Source organism: Pygoscelis adeliae, unplaced genomic scaffold (genome assembly GCF_000699105.1).
Source record: "Pygoscelis adeliae isolate BGI_AS28 unplaced genomic scaffold, ASM69910v1 Scaffold204, whole genome shotgun sequence".
In the NCBI taxonomy this organism is placed as follows: Eukaryota; Metazoa; Chordata; class Aves; order Sphenisciformes; family Spheniscidae; genus Pygoscelis; species Pygoscelis adeliae.
The window spans coordinates 323530-339708 of NW_008824659.1; the positions used below are offsets into that span (position 1 = coordinate 323530).

Below are 16179 nucleotides of genomic sequence, written 5' to 3' on the forward strand. Positions count from 1 at the left end.
TGGGCATAAATTGCAGATGCTCTTCAGGCAGGCAACAGGCCCTTCTAGAGGGACGCCGTCAGTTATCACCCCCACATGACCACACAGTAAAACAGAGGGAGGACATGTCAGTGCACGTAAGCAGTTGACACTGAGTCTGGCTCATACACAGTATAGGCAGGGCTACGCTGGGACCTACACTCAGTGCTCCAGCCCTCTTTTCCACACTCCAGATTTGGCATTTCCCTTGGCTTTATACTTGTATATAATGATTAGACTTCCAAAACTTATGTTGAAATTGAAGTATTCTGACCTAAGGCTGTTAAAGCAAGAATGCAAATACTAAGTCTAGGGTAACTACTTTTTAAAAAAGCTGCTCAGAATTGGTCAGTATTCTTAGCAAACACTCAATGTTTTATGCTTAGCAAAATTAAAAATTCAGTAATGCATGCAAAGCTGATGCCTGAAGGTTAAAATATGCTTGCTGCTCTACGTAGAAGACATCTATGTTACCAAAGAGAGCCTATTCTTAAAATCTTTTAATTTGTATTACATATACCCCAGATAGTAAACTTTTTAAAAATATTTTTTAAAAAAGCTGATTATTCTCAAGGTCAGGAGGACTAAGTCTTCCAATTACGTAGGATTGTTAAAGGAGATATTTAAAATCTAAACAGCAAAACAGTAATAAAGGAAAACATTAAAAAAGATAATTGGATAGCAAACAGGTGATTTTTTTCCATTGGCTATTGTTATTGTAATGCCAGTGCTAGTCAGTGCATCAAAACATCCTATTACAACTGAAGAAAAAACAATTCATAGACTTTTTCTTTTTTTTTTTAAACTCAAACTCCAAATCAGTTCTATTCTTTATCTGAAATACTCCAAAAATATTGGTTTTTTCCTACCCCAAATAAGAATTTATTTCTCCACTGTGATGCACAGTCTAGACTGCTACGTCTTCCCTTTGTTGAGGTGAGGAATTTCTAGCCTTCGGGCTGACTTCATTCTATACTGCTCTGGCCCATTCTCTCCAACCTCTTTGTCTTTTGCTCACTCCTCTTCCAGCTCTTTCCAACACTCTATATCAAGTAGCTCTGTGTCACTATGTCTCTTCCTGCCTTTACTGTGCTCCATACTTGTAGTGTCTTCCCTGAAACCCCACCTTTTCGTTTTGAGAATGCACCACTTCAGCAATACTGCCCCACAGCTCTTTTGACTACTTCCCTTCTGTTGGTCCTGTGGTCCGTGTCTTCCCCTCCACAAGTCACTGAATCAGCGAACATTAGTGGGGAGCTATGTGGGAACACTATGTGTGGGTTAGAGGAGACTTACATTGTGCAGGGCAACGGAGAGAGTCTGGACATGGGTCTGTGCCGAGCGCCCTGGTGATGTACAGCAATAGCTGCTTAGTGCAGTGTCGGAGAGGCAGAGGAACACCACTGCTGTAGCACAAAGGTACTGAAAAGAGGACTATGATGTGCAATAAAGGCACTGGGCACAAAGGTTGGAAAGTCAGTGCGTAATATAGGATACAGCGAAATACTGAATAACTTTGGAGGATAATATGGAGTATAGGGGAGAAGACTGGATGCCTCCTAGTTAACACATAGCCCATCAAAGGTATTGTCCAATTCCATTTAACCTTCAGTGATAAAGAAATTCTTTATTGATTGCAGTGGGGGGAAGAGGTTCAGGGAAGGAAGTGGGACTTAATTGGCTGGAAGGTGAGTCTGACTCAGGGAGGTTGGTAACTGCCAGCTTAATTTATTTCTTTATGTAAGATGAATTTACCATGGGAGCTCATAGAATGAACAATAAACAGAAGGTACTTTTTGTATGCTTTAGAAAATATGGAAAGGACAAGAAAATTCTTATCACCTTCAGGCTTACCTGAGTTTTGTACTGCATCTCTTTATTTCATGTATTCTGCTCCCTTCCTGTTATATGTGCCACTCTCCCTTCAAATGAAAGTCTGTTTCACAGTAAATCACCCTGTTTTGCACCAAGTCAAAGTCATGTTTGCTTTCACAATACCACCTTTTTTCTTTCTGGCTACAGCCTAGCGCCGATATCTTCTCTCTTCTCTCCTTTAAGGAGAGGCAATTCTTTCCTTCATCCCTTTTAATTTCTCTCTTACCTTATCCTTGAGTTTCTACCATGACTAGTTGTATATCCTCTTCCTTCACATTCAATTGGAGCTTTACCTTGCCCTCTTAAAAGGGATGAGCAAGGGTAGAGGTCCTCTGTGTATGCCCTCCTAGGAAGGATGTTAGAGGAAAGACTGAAACTCTCAAAGAAATACTCTGAAACAAGTGGATGGACATTTCACTTTCCCTCTTCCACCTCATCTGAGAGTACAAAGAAGTTTGGAGGGCTTTCCTCCTTATCCTACTCCCCACAATCTGGATAATTAACAAAAGGAAGCATCTACATATCCTTATTTCCTTGTACAAATAAGGACTCAGTCTGTCATTAGACTGCAAGTGCTTTCAGTCTAGGACTGTATGAAACTTGCTTATGAAGCACCTTGCATGCCTCTGATATTGTAGAAATAATACAACAGTAAGACATAAGCAAAACAAGTTATGTAAATGAAAAATACAGTCATTACATACATAAAGTTTATTTATGATATGAAAATGCCAGCTTTAATGCTACAAACTTTTTTTCCTCCTGCAGTATGACCTCAACCCTTAACAGCAGGGGAAATCCAACTCCTTTGCATCACCTTAAATAAGTAGCTTTCTAAGGTTATGTGTTCAAAGAGGGTATTTTCTCTGAATCAGCCCTGTGCAGAGTATTCTGAAGGAGGCATACAAAAGTGCATAGCATTAACTACTCTGTACCAGGTGCTGGATGTAGTAGTGCTATTAAAGTTGTTACTAATTTAGCAATCAATTTTAACATTTTCTAGGTGTCTTCTGACACATCATCTATCATCACAGATATTATGTCTAAGGTAAATTTAAAATAATGTGGTATATAGCTTTAAAATGCCATTTCTAACCATATTATAGTTTTTCTTGATTCACTTTTATGAAACATATTGTTTCTTTGTTTATAGTTCTCTGTGCTTAATGAGATTATTGGGGGGGGGAGGAAGTGATCCCTGACCATGTTGCTTTCACATAGTGCCAGAAGTGCCATTTAGCTATAGTTTTATCTCACCCATTGATGGTAGGGGTATATACAAAGGCTCATCTCTATATATATTCTCTTGCACTCACTGGAGACAAACATGTTGCCCTGACAGAAGCCCACCTTCACACATGAATAGTTTTGAAAGTTTCTCTTTCCCCCTCTTCTGGAGATAACTAGAACCTAGGATGACAAGCAGAGAGGGTAATATAAACACGTTACAGTTTTTCCTTGAACTGCCTCTAATCAGTGAAGACTGTGGCTTTTCCAGAGGCATTCTGAGCAGCTGATGGCCTGAAGTGTTTATACACATTACATTCAAGAAGAAAACCTACTCTGCTAGACAACCTATGTTCTCTTTAATCCCATAAGAGAGAAAAAGAGACAAGCTTTCAGAAGGCAATTCCAATATTGACACTACGTGACCTCTGACATGACCATCACATATCACTGCCTGCAGAGGGAACTTACAGTGACCAAACTCCTGAATTTAGGAACATCATGTTGACCTATTGCCTCAAGTTAGCTAATGAAACAGACTGCAATCTTGTTCTGCCGCAAGAAATCAAGCACAGAAAACTCTATCCAGTGATGCAGTGCATACTTATGTTAATGCATAATATGTTCCCTAGTATTTTGTCCAGTTCAATTTAAAATGTCTGTAGTAATTAGGCTTCTAGCCACTCCCTCAGAAAATTGTTCCACAATCTAATGTCACATAACCTCCAACCATTTTTCAGTGCTGAAACTGCCATCAGAGCACGTAGATGAAAGACCATTAGACTACATGGGTGACTGCTTAGAAGTGTCAAGGAACTAAAGGAAACGAAGCTGTTAGCATTAATGAACTAATGCATCCAATGAAACACCGGGAGGCTGAAGGTGTTGTCTTTCAGATGAAATGTGAAAGCAAGGAACTAAACATAAGAGACAATTAAAGTTCTCTCAGCTTTCTTTGCAACAATATCAGTGTTAACCCCTGGTTCCTAGCCGCCTTCCAAATCACGTAATTAAATTCTGCTTTCCTAAATATTTCCCTGCACTATCATTTAGAAAGACAGCCATCACTTAACTTGAAACAGTGTATTGATGCCAGGTTTAACCTCAAAGGAGGATGCTTATGAGTGAAAAATAATTCCAGTTTGGTCACTTCGTTGTAGGTACAAGGCTTAGAAAACTATTTTATCTTCAATTACATTTTACTTACACTTATCCCAGATCTAATTCCCTTATATATATCCAAAGTGTTTCCTCTCAATCTGTGGCGTATAATCCTTCAGAATCTTGTAGAAAACAATCTGCCAATTTGCTACATAATTATTTAAACTTAATTCCTCTACATCCCTGATTTGTTACTCCATAAACATTCTTAGATCATTGAAGGAGATCTACAGATCTACTTGCCATTAGGAAGCAGTCGATCTCTACCAAAAAAACAAAAAAAGGTACTCAGTCTGAGAACCCATAAACCCATACTGGGCCTGACTTTCAAGCTGTGATCAGTACTCACTCTCTGCTACCTGACTGCTGAAGAATGAATTATTCTGTGGAAAACACTAGCATTATGCAAAGTCTTGGTCTGCATCTTTATGCCACGTCCAGTCACAGAATCATAGAGTCATAGAATATCTCAAGTTGGAAGGGACCCATAACGATCATCGAGTCCAACTCCCTGCTCCTCGCAGCACTACCTAAAAGTAAACCATATGACTAAGAGCACTGTCCAAATGCTCCTTGAACTCTGACAGGCTTGGTGCCATGACCACTTCCCTGGGGAGCCTGTTCCAGTGACCGACCACCCTCTCAGTGCACAACCTCTTCCTAATGTCCAATCTGAACTTCCCCTGACGCAGCTTCATTCCATTTCCTCGTGTCCTGTGGCTGGTCACCAGAGAGAGGAGGTCAGCACCTCCCCCTCTGCTGCCCCCCTTGAGCAAGTTGTAGACTGCCATGAGGTCACCCCTCAGCCTTCTCTTCTCCAAGCTGAACAAGCCAAGTGACCTCAGCCGCTCCTTGTGAGTCTTTCCCTTGAGACCTTTCACCATCTTGGTTGCCCTCCTCTGGACACACACTAATAGTTTGATGTCCTTATATTGAGGCGCCCAAAACTGCACACGGTACTCAAGGTGGGGCTGCAGTCACTTGAGTTTAGGTACCAAACACTTCATAACATAGTGAAGCCCTTAACTCTTGTTCTTGATGAAAATACTCCTTTAGGGTACTTACCAATCTGCTTGTTACCTTCCTAAGCAGTTGGGTTTTTTTTTCATTGGTTGGTTGCTTTTTTGTCATGTCTTCGGTTATTCCTGTTGTGGATTCTCAGTCAGGAGGGGAAACCTAACTTATCTCTCTGTATTTCTTATAGACACATCAGTGTTGCCATTGATGCTGCAGCTACTGCTGTATTCGTTTTACATTGTTCACTTTCTGTCTTGGGGTTGAACAGTGGCATTTCTTCCCCAGCAACACTTCAACCTCTAACTGTCACTTGACATTCATGACCAAAGAGAATAAATATGTTTAATGTGAGCATGTTTATAAGATTTTACGAAGTTTATGATATTATTTGGATAAGAACTATTATTCAACTTGATTTGGAATGTCACATGTTGTCTCTAACAGTTTGGAGCAGGAATCAATGCAACTGGAATGAAATTCATCTTCCTGTGCATTTCTAAATGGAAGTGGCCCACAAGGTGGAAATTGTCATAATATGCCAGTACCATGCATATGAAGAAGCAGCTCATGAGTCACGGAAACAATTTTACTTCCATTGTCATTAACTGGGAAAATCTGCAGTTCTGATGGAGTTGTCTAGAGGCAGCTGAAAGAAAATAAAGCATTGTACACACTTTGGTGCATCTGTAGGTACAGATGCAATTGTGACTGCATATATGGGAGTTGGGGTGAGGAAAGGGAGAAAGGAATTATTATTTTTAAGTCATGTTGAAAACTAAGTTTTATACATATGTTGCTGACAAACCATAGTTGCTATCCTTCCTCCACTGCCTAAGCAAAGGAATATAGTTAAGGGTACATTTTTTTTCTTTTAAAATTTCTAGGTAGGAGTAAATAGAAATTATTAATATTCTAAGGTACAGCATAAGACATGTACCCAATGGTTATTTCATAAATAAGCATATACAGTGTTTGGAACACTTCAGATATGTCATAACAAAAAACCACTAAGAGATTGCCAAGGCTCAAGAAGGTATACTAAAACTTAAAATAAGGGTATATAAGCAATGATCAAAATATTATTTATTCTGTTCCTTGAAATATATTCTAATATTGCAGTGCATTATTACATCCTACCAGTAACATACACAGCATTAAATATGACCACTGGTTAACAAGTTCTAGGATTGTTTAAAAGCTGTGATTATAAACAAAACTGCTTTATTCTTTGGAAATTAAACTCATGACCACAGTCAGAATATTCCCAGGCAAATATTAAACCATCACATACACACTTCTTTACTATTCCATGTAGCCTCTCGCTCAGTAGTAATATTAATTACTTACAAATTAGGGATTTAATTTTCAGGGTTGCCAGACATCTAGACAGAAGATCTTCTGTACATACTGGTCACTCAATGAGTTTAACTGTTTAGTGTACCTGACTCTTCAAAAATGTAAGAAAATTCTAACCTTTTCTGTGATTCTGCAACTGAAATGTTAGTATTGACAATGTTTTTTTGATTCCCAGGCTCTCTATGCAAATAGAGAAAGGAAAAGCAGAAAATGGGTGATACTGTCTTTCAGACCCCAGGGAACCAGCAGAATTTTATTAGGGTAATTTTTGAAAAATGTTCATTACAGGCAAAATATTCTCCAGTTTAAAGTAATTGTCGCTCTTTCCAATCTGTCAAGAAGAATAACAAGGCAAGCTAAATACATGTTCTAACCTGTTTAACTTCATAGCTACCTAGCAGAATAGCTAATCATTTTGTTACTACCATAATGTAATTAATACCATTTGCCCAAGGTCAAATAGAATCATAAAATCACAGGACGGTTTGGATTGGAAGGGACTTTAGAGATCATCTAGTCTACCCCCCCTGCCATGGGCAGGGACATCTTTCACTACAGATCAGGTGGCTCAAAGCCCCGTCCAACCTGACCTTGAACACTTCCAGGGATGGGGCATCCCCAATTTCTCCATTGTTCATGGAACAACCTGTTCCACCACACCTGTCTCACCACCCTCATCATAAAAAAAAATTATTTCTTATGTCCAATCTAAACCTACCCTCTTTCAGTTTAAAACCATTGCCCGTTGTAATGGCCTCAGTAAAAAGTTTTTCTCTGCCTTTCTTCTAAGCCCTCTTTATATATTGAAAAGCCACAATAAGGTCTTGCTGGAGCCTTCTCCAGGCAGACCAACCCCAACTCTCTCAGCCTTTCTTCACAAAAGAGTTGTTCCAGCTATCTGATAATTTTCATGGCCAAATAGTCCCACTCTCCTCCTAGACTTAAATCTTCCACGCTATACCATACACTGCTTCTGGTGCAGCAAAATGTCTACGAAGTATTATTCAGTCTCCTTTTAATTTCATATCCATCCCACTTTGCCTTTTGGTTTTACTTGTTTTAAACTGACATACCTTAAATGCAACAAAGTTAAATGTAAATTTACAGTGAGGAAACATTTGCAAACATCTGCAATAAAACTATGATAAAATAATATAAATAGCACATTAACAAACATCCAAAATACTGTAAATGTGAAAGCTAAAATTCCCATTTCTGAAAATCATTATAGTCCTCTTTTTTCTTTTTTTTTTTCCTTTTTTTTTCCCCAGTATGAATAAGATACTTTAGAATGATGAAGCTCTCCAGGTATTAGGCAGTTTTGTTTCAAGTGCATGACCTAGGATTCTATTAATGATCAGTTCTGACCCCTACACCTCCCCGCAGACTCCTAGAGATAATGAGAAGAGCAGGGAATTATTGATCAAAACTAATGTGGCTTCTTTGTGGATCCTCAGTTTCTGTGTTAAACAAAATCAATCAATGCCAACTGAAAATCAAGTTAGTCATAACGTATGAACAAATTATACCAACTAAGATTCTATAGAAAATAATATTGTTACAATGCTTGCAAAAGAATTAAAACTTTATTAAAACTTTGAAAAGTAAAAAAAAAAAAAAAAAAAAAGACTGATTCACAACATAAATTGTCTGAACACTTTGAATTCAGTTACCTGAGCTCCAGCTATTCCAAATTTAGGAATTTTGGATATCAGGATCAACGTCCTCGGATTTTTCATAGCACTTTGTAGACATAAAAGTTGCCAGAACTCAAATCCAGAGCATGAGAATCTTCTAATCACAGAATTCAGGTAAGCAAATTAAAGATTGCCATCCTAATTTTCCCAAGCAATTAAACCACTTCTCTCATACCACTTTTCCTCTCATCAACTGCTTCTATTTTCTGGAGAAAATTACTGTTTATTTTTGAGCTATAAATATATATTGGACAGAATTACTGGAATCTATTGAATATTTAAATGTTCATCCCACTCTTCTCAGGTTAATATACTTGTATTCTATGAAACGTTTCAGCATGACAAATTTTATTTTCAGACAGATACAATTCTTGTGAAAGAACACAAAGCATGGGTGCACGTGTACACACACTGTTATCAAAGACTTCTTGTCACGTGCTTTAAAACAAGTTTCAATTAGCAAAGGTACTGGACAAAAACGGAGAATAATTGCTATCTTCCAGTCTCTCACAGGTTCCAGCTTAAAAAACTGATGAAGCTTGACTGACACACAGGGAAATTACTCCGGTGATAAACCAGATGCTATGTTGAAATATAATATCTTATCAAAGTAATGCAATTGAGGTCATTGCTATGGAATTTGATCTCAAAAAAGGGACTAGAGAATGTTAGTTGTAAATAATAATAATATAACTAAAAGTGCAGGCAAACGACTGTCATAATATCACAAAACCTACATTCATGAATAAAAATTACATCACAACCAAACATACCAAATATACATTATGACTCTGTGGGTCTAGGAATGAAGCAATCAACACTAAATCAAGCTTGAAATCAGGGTGAATATTGATGCCATTTTTTCAGATTACATTAGCAATCTGCCATACTTAAAGACTGCTAGAAAAAAATAAAGAGTAAATCAGCACTCTCCATCATAGGGAAACATTTCGAGATCTCTGTTCTTCATGCTCTGCTCAGACCACGCCCTAAACACTGCATTTTCATTTTTAAGAATTCCAGTTTTATCTGTCTGACATATACTGTCTTTCATGTCTTAGGAAAAGACCTTAGCTGATGTAGCAGTGGAAATCTGAGTGGATTCTGGTAATGAACTCAGAACTTACTCTAAGATCTACGTTGACAAGTGCAATCTCAGACAATGCTTGCGAGGTTTAAGAGCCCTTAAATGACTTACTCTTTTTACTGCAATAATTGACACTTGCATTTCAGAGCTCCAGGAAATATACAGCATAACTGAATATATTCTAAGGCGCTTCTCTCCATTAGACAATGAAGAAATGGTAGCCAGGTACAACATGATGCATTTTAAGGTTGTAAAAATTAATAGCTTTGGTACTGGATCTTCAAAACACTCTCTTGCCAGAAGCTGTAACACAATTGTTAGCTAATATTTTCATGGTAGTAGGTTAGTAGGTCACACTTAATATGCCTGCTTCCTTCACAAATGACTTTGCATTAGCTATTAAAGGTCTAAGGTCTAATTCTGCTACCTTTACTTCAGAAATAATCTCATTAAAATCAAGACTATATATAGAATAAAACTAAAAGAACCAAATCTTTGGAAAGCAAACTGGCATGAAAAAAACCCCACTGCCCAACAACATTTTTTTCTTTTTGATAGCAGAAATGAAATCTCAAATAGCAATTATGTTCTTAACATCAACTATAATATAAATAAAGAAAATTTGCAAAAGCACACTCTATGTCCTATTTAAGAAAGCTCAGAGAAGGATTTATTTGTTTCTTTGAAAAATGAGATTTATAAGAAAAAAGTGAATGGAAAGTCTGCTAGACAGAAGATTTCCATAGGTGAAAAAAAAACTTCTTTATTGTAATTAAAAAAAAAAAAAGTTTGGTTGTTGCATTCCTAAACCAGCAGTATGTGACTTAATATCAGAGACAAAATTAGCTTTTCTCAGACATAATTTTATGTAGATTTCATGTTCTGTCCAGAAGAAAGCATTCAGTATCTGTGTTTGAAACACTTTATTCTAGAAATGAATACAAACAGTACGGAAAAATTCAGTGTGTATTCTTTAAATTATGAACCTGGTAAATTCACAGATGGATACTTGTTAGTCAATGGCCAATTTATCTGCTGGCTTTATTTGCAAGCAGAAGATTAGAGACAAGATAAAGTGCTCGTTTATGCTTTCCTATATAATGGTGTTTATAGTATGTAAAACTACTTTTTTAACTTCATTCACAAATAAAACCTACAGATCAAAGATTTGGCTTGTGCCTTCTTTTTAATTTGGGAACTTGATATACAGTTCTAGGTATCATTAACCTTTTTGAGCATTGATTACAAAACATCCCTAACAGTGTCCAGGAAAGCAAAGTAGCATGTCCTAAACATCTTGTAGTTACCATTCTCAGCAAATGGCTCAACATCCTAACTATAAACATTTCACAAAATAATAAAGAACCATGTTATTAGATCTTACTAGAACTATGTAGAAAAGCTTTAAAAAATGAATGATAATGCTTGGACATATAAGTTAATGGGAAGCTCTATTTTTCAACTGATGAACTTCCCACATATTTTTCAAATGTGGAGTATGACATAAATAGCCCTCTCTGACTACACAATACCGAACCATAGACCCTGTCATCCAGTTCTCTCTTTTCATAAAATGATCAAGTACATTGAAAGCAAAAGCAGAGTTTGAAATAGCCCTTCTTCATGAGTTCCCAATAAAATAATTTTTTTTTTTTTTTAAATTAAACTACCTCAAACCTTCCACACTTGGAAACTAAGCTAATATAGCAATTGGAGGATGAGGTGTAGTGATGTCTTCTTACTGACACGTACATTCTAGCTATCTAAAGTCTCATCACCACACATGTCTCAAGGCAAGGCAGAGAAATGGTGAGTATCAGAATGTGATACACCTGATTTATCTTAGGCACTTAGGATGAGATAAATTACTCTGAGAAGGTGCCTTTTGCTCTCCATTGGGTGTAAAGAAAAACTGTAGTTACTAGATTAGACAACTAACTTCGGATACGCAAGTTACAGCAAATGAGTCTCATCATAGGCTGTAACTGACTGAGGAAAAACTGTGTTTAGTTCCCACCAGATGATGCAAACCTGATATTTTCCCTTAGAACTTTGCTGTTTTAAAATGGGAAACATATGTTGAATATTTTAATTGCTAACAAGTATTTTTGCGAAAGTTACAACTATAAATGACACAATAAAATCATTCCTTTCTTAAGCAATTAAGTCTTATGATCTTACAGTAAAACAGGAAAGAAGAGAATTAGTGGATATAGTATCACATTACGGAAGAGACAGCTAAGAAACTGTCTTATAGAGTACCAAAAACAGTGAAAGGAAAATGCAAAAATAGAATGTGCATGATGTTCTATATTTAGGTTTGTGGGTAGGCTCTGAAATCTCCTTTGAGCTGTCTTCTTTGATAGTCACTGGTAAGACTGAATTCCGAGGCAACAGTAGGGTGTTCTCAGAAATATTCTTATTTGAGGGCTCAAACCAGTCAGTATTCAAAGGCAATCTGTGAATTTATTATAGTTGTATACATAAGCATCTTCTTTTTACTTTTGTTAACTGAGTCTAGATCAAAACATACCATTTTGCATCTTTTTTTCAGTATGTTTTAAATTTTATTTTTAATATGAATGCTTGCTAATAGCCTTGCACTGGCAGACCTGTCTTGAAGATTGTCCCATTGTTAATGTCTTACTTAGCTGTAACACAGAAATTCATTTGTCTCAAAAAATGATTTCAAAGTGAAATATTTTCATACCTCCCTGTACGTCAGCAGTTTTCCAGCTGCATGCTATTACTGCATCTGCAGTGAATCATACAGAATCATCATTTTAAGGAGAGAAGGAATGCTGGACATGTGAGGTACACTCAGATACTATATTCCAACTACAGTATCAGTGTTTTCTTCAACAACATTAACTATCACACAGGAGCAGTCACATTAGCTTCCCAGTGGCATAAAACCTTTGAGTCTCTTTTGCAGTCGTTTTTTAACATTATAAGGAATAAAAAGTAGGGGAAAAAATGAATGCCATTTTACTGCTGATCCTATCATCACATGCAAAATATAATAGCACCATGCCCTTAACATTCAAGTGCATATCAAGCTAAAACAAAAGTGAAAATTCCAATTAAAAAATTGTAACTGAAATTTCTATACTATTAATCAATAATACCCTTCTGAGGAATTTCAATGGTATCGCCATTGGTAGTTGGGACACGTGAAAATTTCTTCTATAGAGCTTTTATTTTTTTATGAGACACTACCAGTTTACACCACTCTTGTATTGGCAGAAACTGATTGAATAGATCTTTGCTTCTTACCATCAACACAGGCTGGCCTTGCTCTTGTTGTACCGGCAATCTGTCCTTTTTTACATGCACAGCGAGCTGTTTGTCGGGCTATAGTCCTTCGGGGCTGACTGCTATCTCTGTCCAAAGTAACAATCTCACATGTACCTGCAGCCAGTTGACCTGGAAAAAGAACCAGCAACAGGTACCAGAGTCACTGAATGCACTACAGGCAATCTATTACAGCCGAATAGAGTCACGGCCCTATGTCACAGCAGACACTCCACAACAAATGGGCAGCCAGCTGATGGATATAATAAAACTGAGATGACATACAATTTTTCTTTGTGGTGGACATATGAAAACCCTGCAAACTGGCTCTGTCAGAAAATTATTATTGTTCCATAAAAGCCAGAGAGCTGAGGTCACACGGGTTACTTTTACTTATGTCGGCTAAGTAAAGGAACAATCTGCTTTTACAGCAATGAAATTTAAATGGCGTGCGCTTTACATACTTCCAGAAAAGAAATGATAAAGTATATGGAAAACAAAAAACTTCCCCACATGTCCATGAATAATGAAGTCTTAACTGCTTTGCATGTTGTTTTTGAAAGAAAAAGTCTTTCAAAGTATGCCCATGTTTGACCAGGTTGTCAGTCCTTTGGCTCTTGCTTCATCTAAACCGAACAGTAGTTTATTCTCTACCTGACTCATACTTGAAGTAGCTGGTCTTTTTTCTTTTACTAAATTTACTATGTAACCATGCTGCAAATGATAGTAAAATGACGCTGCCCCGTTAGCTCAGTAACATTGTTTGCTTTTTATTGACTTCTCCAATATATGTAGCTTTTCCTGAATACTAAGGAAATCTACACCGCCTAATTCTGAATTTGGACCATGCTATGAGAGGCAAAGCAAAAAGTTGCAAAAAATTCTTTTATGAGGAACATTAGTCTGAAGTAAATGTTATACATTTAAAGTGATGCACTTCTTCTGGTGCAACCAATAGTAGACTACTAGTATACCAAAATACTACCTTTTACAAGCAAGAAAGATATATTATTGAATTTCAATGCATAGTAAGACTGAAAAAAAGTCCCAGCTATCACTTTGTATTACATATAATTTCTGGATTTTATGGCAGAGTAGTAAATATAATTTCTATTGGATTTTGTCTTTGTAGGCAATCGATTATAAACCTTCAACTGAATATGTGCAAAAATATATCTTCAAATCACAAGCTTACTATATTTTGTTTTCATAAAAAAATAAGATTGGAACAAATGCAATATTGTATCTATAAAAAAGTTATGCAGTTTAGATAATATTAACAGTAAATTATTTTTATGCTGTTGAAATATTGAAAAAGAACGAGACAAAAAGCAGAAATTTAAATTTATATTAACATCAAAATTAAAAAAAAAAACACAACCCCCCCTGAAACATACATGAATGGCATTTAATTCAAGTCTAAAAGTGTAATGATATTTCTGTATACTGCATTGTTTCCATTCAGAATACAAGTTTACCCAGTATATTCTTCTCAGAACCAGCTTACGATGCTTCCTGTTGTGTGGATACTGTTTTGAAACTGCCGGAATAGCAAAACATTGTAGGCTGTCAACAGCATTGTGACTGGTTCACTGCTAAGCCACCTAAATTGTATGTTGCTGTGACTCCTACACTGCAGTGAATTACAACATGGTAAAACTGAGTATCTCAAAGATGAATATGGAGCAAAGTACTCTACAAATTCATGCAAATATATGTAAGTAATATACATTAGGCATTTATAAATACAGATATGATATTCACGATAGTGAACACTATCGCCATAGTGTTTAATGGCTGCTGGCAACTAGACTTAATGAGCTATGGTCAATCCTGCGTTTCTACTCTTTTCCACCCACTCTGTTAATAAAAATGTCTTAGGATAAACATACTGATGAGAGGATTTTTATGTATTATATGCTGTTTTTTCCTTTGTTCCCTCCAAAATCTTGGGTTAGAAAGCAAAGGTTTAGTAAGAAAGATAGTGGCACATGAGTTTCCAGGTAGGGACAAGGGAAATCCAACTACACTGAAACATCTTGAACCAAAAAAAAAAGCATTCTTTTTTCCCCCATTGCTAATATAATTCATTCTGGGTTGCAGGAGATGTATTGCTCCCAAGGAATACAGCTGTCTTAGTAGATCATGTAAAAAAGACATAATCAGAGGTGTATTTAGATCTTGACCCCTTAGGCATTTGAACATCATGATTATGGTCCTGCATTGAGAATAGAAATTGAATGGAAACCAAAGAAAAAGTGGAAGCATAAATATGATATGTGTACATGTTCCTGAGAGTATGGGTTGCCATATTCTTCCCTATCTGTAAGTCTTTATACTATTGTTACTTTCATTAAAAGATATGGTAAATCATATAATCTAGGCGGATCATTATATAAAACCCCATTTCAGAGGAAAGGAACCAGTTTAACAGCACAGTGAAGATGAGTAAGGACTATACTCAGAGAAAAAGAACAATGAAGCTTTATGTCAAGATAATTTGTGAAAGCAAAAAGCTTTCCAGGGAATGCAAGCAGTGACTATTGATAAGAATGCCTATAGATAATATTTTCTTCTTTTGGACCTGTCCAGTTTTAGTTCTGCATAGGTTCATTTTGAGCCAGCTGGGCTATTTGTTTTTTATGACTGTTTTCAGCTGTTCATTTTGTTTAGAGATGATAATTTCTTCCAGGCATAGTGACCTCATTTTTTTGATGAACTTCAAAAACTGGGATACTTAAATGAGAGATAATACAAAGATAACGTCACACTGCCTTTCAAGGAATTTTGTGCAGCTATTAAAAATAAGGGAAAATTGGAAAGATTTTTAAAACATTTCATAGAATTTTAATTTTTTTTTAGAGATCATTTCTCTGTTGCCATTCTTGTTTCTATAGCAGAAGAAAATTAAAGAGTTATTGTAGAGCTGCAGCAGCTCTTCCCACATATATGACATAAATAGTTCTTGGTCATTGTGTCACAGGGTGCAAAGATTGCAGGTATATTGAGCACTGCAACATCGTGTACATCCACTGTTACTTGGCTTTAGATGGCTGTAAAGCATGAAAAGTATTAGTTAAGGTTATGGAGGCCCATCTCCAGAGAGAGAGTCAGCCTGTTGTAAAGCATGTCCTCTCTGTCTCTCATTAAGTAGAGGGTAAGTCTACAGGAGTACCTTACTTAGATGACATGTATGCTACTTTTGCTTTTTAACAATTTAATCTAGAAATGTAAGGTACAAAATGATGGAACAAGAGGAATACACTTCTTGTAAGTACCGAGTTTCAAGAATTGGGATACCTTTCATTTTCAGGGAAGCTGACATAGTGACCACTTTCAAAAATACTAATGAAAACAGGCCATTCATCTCTGAGCCTCTGAACACTCTCCACTTCACTCCTAAGCACAGAGAAGAAATCTCAAGGCAGCAATAGGTGGAGTTTCACT

The 16179-nt window shown here is 36.6% G+C and overlaps 1 protein-coding gene across 1 annotated transcript in view; it reads right to left on the reverse strand.

The window, feature by feature from the left end:
- FAM19A5 (family with sequence similarity 19 (chemokine (C-C motif)-like), member A5) overlaps nt 1–16179 on the reverse strand; it is a 372662-nt gene that overhangs the window by 106686 nt on the left and 249797 nt on the right. The window contains exon 2 of the mRNA XM_009322786.1: nt 12715–12864. Within this exon, the coding sequence (XP_009321061.1) occupies nt 12715–12864 (150 nt within the window). The remainder of the gene's footprint in view (nt 1–12714; nt 12865–16179) is intronic.